We start from the raw sequence: 6,000 nt of genomic DNA on the forward strand, positions 1-6,000 counted from the left end.
TGTGTGACATCATGTGCGATACGAGCAGTCCTGCAGTGTCTACTTGTGTGTGACATAATGTGCGATACAAGCAGTCCTACAGTGTATTTACTTGTGTGTGACATCATGTGCGATACAAGCAGTCCTATAGAGTGTTTACTTGTGTATGATATCATGTGTGATACAAGTAGTCCTGCAGCGTGTTTACTTGTTTGTGACATCATGTGCGATACAAGCAGTCCTGCAGTGTGTTTCTTTGTGTGTAACATCATGTGCGATACAAGCAGTTCTGCATTGTGTTTACTTGTGTGTGACATCATGTGCAATACGAGCAGTCCTACAGAGTGTTTACTTGTGTATGATATCATGTGTGATACAAGAAGTCCTGCAGCGTGTTTACTTGTGTGTGACATCATGTGCGATACGAGCAGTCCTGCAGTGTGTTTACTAGTGTATGATATCAAGTGTGATACAAGTAGTCCTGCAGCGTATTTACTCGTGTGTGACATCATGTGCTATACAAACAGTCCTGCAGAGTGTTTACTTGTGTGTGATATCATGTGCGATTCGAGTAGTCCTGCAGCGTGTTTACTCGTGTGTGACATCATGTGCGATACAAACAGTCCTGCAGAGTGTTTACTTGTGTGTCACATAATGTGCAATACAAGCAGTCCTGCAGAGTTTTTACTTGTTTGTGATATCATGTGCGATTCGAGTAGTCCTGCAGCGTGTTTACTCGTGTGTGACATCATGTGCGATACAAACAGTCCTGCAGAGTGTTTACTTGTGTGTCACATAATGTGCAATACAAGCAGTCCTGCAGTGTGTTTCTTTGTGTGTAACATCATGTGCGATACAAGCAGTCCTACAGAGTTTTTACTTGTTTGTGATATCAGGTGCGATACAAACAGTCCTGCAGTGTCTACTTATGTGTGACATAATGTGCGATACGAGCAGTCCTGCAGTGTGTTTACTAGTGTGTGACATCATGTGCGATACGAGCAGTCCTATAGAGTGTTTACTTGTGTATGATATCATGTGTGATACAAGTAGTCCTGCAGCGTGTTTACTTGTTTGTGACATCATGTGCGATACAAGCAGTCCTGCAGTGTGTTTCTTTGTGTGTAACATCATGTGCGATACAAGCTGTCCTACAGAGTATTAACTTGTTTGTGATATCAGGCGCGATACAAGCAGTCCTGCAGTGTCTACTTGTGTGTGACATCATGTGAGATACAAGCAGTCCTACAGAGTGTTTACTAATGTGTGACATCATGTGCGATACGAGCAGTCCTGCAGAGTGTTTACTAATGTGTGACATCATGTGCGATACGAGCAGTCCTGCAGAGTGTTTACTAATGTGTGACATCATGTGCGATACAAACAGTCCTGCAGAGTGTTTACTAGTGTGTGACATCATGTGCGATACAAGCAGTCCTACAGAGTGTTTACTTGTTTGTGATATCAGGTGCGATACAAGCAGTCCTGCAGTGTTTCTTAGTGTGTAACATCATGTGCGATACAAGCTGTCCTACAGAGTATTAACTTGTTTGTGATATCAGGCGCGATACAAGCAGTCCTGCAGTGTCTACTTGTGTGTGACATCATGTGAGATACAAGCAGTCCTACAGAGTGTTTACTAATGTGTGACATCATGTGCGATACGAGCAGTCCTGCAGAGTGTTTACTAATGTGTGACATCATGTGCGATACGAGCAGTCCTGCAGAGTGTTTACTAATGTGTGACATCATGTGCGATACAAACAGTCCTGCAGAGTGTTTACTAGTGTGTGACATCATGTGCGATACAAGCAGTCCTACAGAGTGTTTACTAATGTGTGACATCATGTGCGATACGAGCAGTCCTACAGAGTGTTTACTAATGTGTGACATCATGTGCGATACGAGCAGTCCTACAGAGTGTTTACTAATGTGTGACATCATGTGAGATACAAGCAGTCCTACAGAGTGTTTACTAGTGTGTGACATCATGTGCGATACAAGCAGTCCTACAGAGTGTTTACTAATGTGTGACATCATGTGAGATACAAGCAGTCCTACAGAGTGTTTACTAGTGTGTGACATCATGTGCGATACGAGCAGTCCTGCAGTGTCTACTTGTGTGTGATATCATGTGCGATACGAGCAGTACTACAGAGTGTTTACTTGTGTGTGACATCATGTGCGATACGAGCAGTCCTGCAGTGTCTACTTGTGTGTGACATCATGTGCAATACGAGCAGTCCTACAGAGTGTTTACTTGTGTGTGACATCATGTGCGATACGAGCAGTCCTGCAGTGTGTTTACTAGTGTATGATATCATGTGTGATACAAGTAGTCCTGCAGCGTATTTACTCGTGTGTGACATCATGTGCTATACAAACAGTCCTGCAGAGTGTTTACTTGTGTGTGATATCATGTGCGATTCGAGTAGTCCTGCAGCGTGTTTACTCGTGTGTGACATCATGTGCGATACGAGCAGTACTACAGAGTGTTTACTTGTGTGTGACATCATGTGTGATACGAGCAGTCCTGCAGTGTCTACTTGTGTGTAACATCATGTGCGATACGAGCAGTCCTGCAGTGTATTTACTTGTGTGTGACATCATGTGCGATACAAGCAGTCCTATAGAGTGTTTACTTGTGTATGATATCATGTGTGATACAAGTAGTCCTGCAGCGTGTTTACTTGTTTGTGACATCATGTGCGATACAAGCAGTCTTGCAGTGTGTTTCTTTGTGTGTAACATCATGTGCGATACAAGCTGTCCTACAGAGTGTTAACTTGTTTGTGATATCAGGTGCGATACAAGCAGTCCTGCAGTGTCTACTTGTGTGTGACATCATGACATCATGTGCGATACAAGCAGTCCTACAGAGTGTTTACTAGTGTGTGACATCATGTGCGATACGAGCAGTCCTACAGAGTGTTTACTTGTGTGTGACATCATGTGCGATACGAGCAGTCCTACAGAGTGTTTACTAGTGTGTGACATCATGTGCGATACGAGCAGTCCTACAGAGTGTTTACTAATGTGTGACATCATGTGATTCACCTGAAAGCTCCTGCTTGACGAAGGAGAGCACGGCGAGGTAGACCTGACAATCGGCCACGATGATCTGCCTCTGCAGGCGGTCCACGACCACCACCCCCGACCTCTGGGAGTCCATCTGCGCACACAAGAAAAAAACCTCCGGCACCGTATTGCCACACTCCGCCTTTCTTCCGGCACTCACGTTCTTCTTGATCTTGTTCCTGATGGTCTCCAGCACGCCCACACTGTCGCTCTCGCACAGCTTCTCCGTGGTCCTCAGGTCATCGCAGGCCGTCTGCATCTTCTCCTCCTCGAACGTCATCATGGCGTTCTGCAACAAACAGCTGCTGTTCCAAATGTGTCCACTGGATGTCGCAATAGAAATACTTGGTATCCCCTGCCGGTGAGGGGGCGGAGCTATGTGACGTGTTTGGACAGGAGTACTTACTACAGGCGGATTGTTACGTTCATGCTTGTTTTGACAAATATGTTGCTGGTAATGTAACCTGTGACATTCCTACCCCAAGTTTTATTGGCAAATATGTTGCTGGTAATGTAACCTGTGACATTACTACCCCAAGTTTTATTGGCAAATATGTTGCTGGTAATGTAACCTGTGACATTCCTACCCCAAGTTTTATTGGCAAATATGTTGCTGGTAATGTAACCTGTGACATTACTACCCCAAGTTGTATTGGCAAATATGTTGCTGGTAATGTAACCTGTGACATTACTACCCCAAGTTTTATTGGCAAATATGTTGCTGGTAATGTAACCTGTGACATTCCTACCCCAAGTTTTATTGGCAAATATGTTGCTGGTAATGTAACCTGTGACATTCCTACCCCAAGTTTTATTGGCAAATATGTTGCTGGTAATGTAACCTGTGACATTACTACCCCAAGTTTTATTGGCAAATATGTTGCTGGTAATGTAACCTGTGACATTCCTACCCCAAGTTTTATTGGCAAATATGTTGCTGGTAATGTAACCTGTGACATTACTACCCCAAGTTGTATTGGCAAATATGTTGCTGGTAATGTAACCTGTGACATTACTACCCCAAGTTTTATTGGCAAATATGTTGCTGGTAATGTAACCTGTGACATTCCTACCCCAAGTTTTATTGGCAAATATGTTGCTGGTAATGTAACCTGTGACATTACTACCCCAAGTTTTATTGGCAAATATGTTGCTGGTAATGTAACCTGTGACATTCCTACCCCAAGTTTTATTGGCAAATATGTTGCTGGTAATGTAACCTGTGACATTACTACCCCAAGTTGTATTGGCAAATATGTTGCTGGTAATGTAACCTGTGACATTCCTACCTCAAGTTTGATTGGCAAATATGTTGCTGGTAATGTAACCTGCGACATTCCTACCTCAAGTTTTATTGGCATATATGCCCAAGTTTTATTGTAAAATGTGTTGCTGGTAATGTAACCTGTGACATTCCTACCTCAAGTTTTATTGGCAAATATGTTGCAGGTAATTTAACCTGTGAAATTCCTACCTCAAGTTTTATTGGCAAATATGTTGCAGGTAATTTAACCTGTGACATTCCTACCCCAAGTTTTATTGGCAAATATGTTGCTGGTAATGTAACCTGTGACATTCCTACCCCAAGTTTTATTGGCAAATATGTTGCTGGTAATGTAACCTGTGACATTCCTACCTCAAGTTTTATTGGCATATATGCCCAAGTTTTATTGTAAAATGTGTTGCTGGTAATGTAACCTGCGACATTACTACCCCAAGTTTTATTGGCAAATATGTTGCTGGTAATGTAACCTGTGACATTCCTACCTCAAGTTTGATTGGCAAATATGTTGCTGGTAATGTAACCTGCGACATTCTTACCTCAAGTTTTATTGGCATATATGCCCAAGTTTTATTGTAAAATGTGTTGCTGGTAATGTAACCTGCGACATTACTACCCCAAGTTTTATTGGCAAATATGTTGCTGGTAATGTAACCTGTGACATTCCTACCCCAAGTTTTATTGTGAATTATGCCCAGGTTTTATTGTCAAATATGTTGCTGGTAATGTAACCTGTGACATTCCTACCTCAAGTTTGATTGGCAAATATGCCCAAGTTTTATTGTGAAATATGTTGCTAGTAATGTAACCTGTGACATTTCTACCGTAAGTTTTATCGCCAAATATGTTGCTGGTAATGTAACCTGTGACATTCATTCCACAAGTTTTATTGGCAAATATGCCCAAGTTTTATTAGCAAATATGTTGCTGGTAATGTAACCTGTGACATTACTACCCCAAGTTTTATTGGCAAATATGTTGCTGGTAATGTAACCTGTGACATTCCTACCCCAAGTTTTATTGGCAAATATGTTGCAGGTAATTTAACCTGTGAAATTCCTACCTCAAGTTTTATTGGCAAATATGTTGCAGGTAATTTAACCTGTGACATTCCTACCCCAAGTTTTATTGGCAAATATGTTGCTGGTAATGTAACCTGTGACATTCCTACCTCAAGTTTGATTGGCAAATACGTTGCTGGTAATGTAACCTGCGACATTCCTACCTCAAGTTTTATTGGCATATATGCCCAAGTTTTATTGTAAAATGTGTTGCTGGTAATGTAACCTGCGACATTACTACCCCAAGTTTTATTGGCAAATATGTTGCTGGTAATGTAACCTGTGACATTCCTACCTCAAGTTTTATTGGCAAATATGTTGCAGGTAATTCAACCTGTGAAATTCATACCTCAAGTTTTATTGGCAAATATGTTGCAAGTAATTTAACCTGTGACATTCCTACCCCAAGTTTTATTGGCAAATATGTTGCTGGTAATGTAACCTGTGACATTCCTACCTCAAGTTTGATTGGCAAATACGTTGCTGGTAATGTAACCTGCGACATTCCTACCTCAAGTTTGATTGGCAAATATGTTGCTGGTAATGTAACCTGTGACATTCCTACCTCAAGTTTGATTGGCAAATATGTTGCTGGTAATG

The 6,000-nt window shown here is 41.8% G+C and overlaps 1 protein-coding gene across 2 annotated transcripts in view; it reads right to left on the minus strand.

Annotated features, from left to right (window-relative positions):
- The window catches only part of LOC133543490 (tetratricopeptide repeat protein 39C-like), a 42,705-nt gene that overhangs the window by 28,187 nt on the left and 8,518 nt on the right, over positions 1 to 6,000 (minus strand). The window contains exons 3-4 of one of the 2 annotated variants that reach the window (XM_061888077.1): positions 3,218 to 3,346; positions 3,037 to 3,151 (exon numbers count right to left, since the gene is read on the minus strand). In XM_061888077.1, the coding sequence (XP_061744061.1) occupies positions 3,037 to 3,151; positions 3,218 to 3,346 (244 nt within the window). Of the gene's footprint in view, positions 1 to 3,036; positions 3,347 to 6,000 lie in introns of both variants that reach the window. The other variant, XM_061888076.1, reaches the window with a different exon arrangement.

This window comes from Nerophis ophidion, linkage group LG26 (genome assembly GCF_033978795.1).
Source record: "Nerophis ophidion isolate RoL-2023_Sa linkage group LG26, RoL_Noph_v1.0, whole genome shotgun sequence".
NCBI lineage: Eukaryota > Metazoa > Chordata > Actinopteri > Syngnathiformes > Syngnathidae > Nerophis > Nerophis ophidion.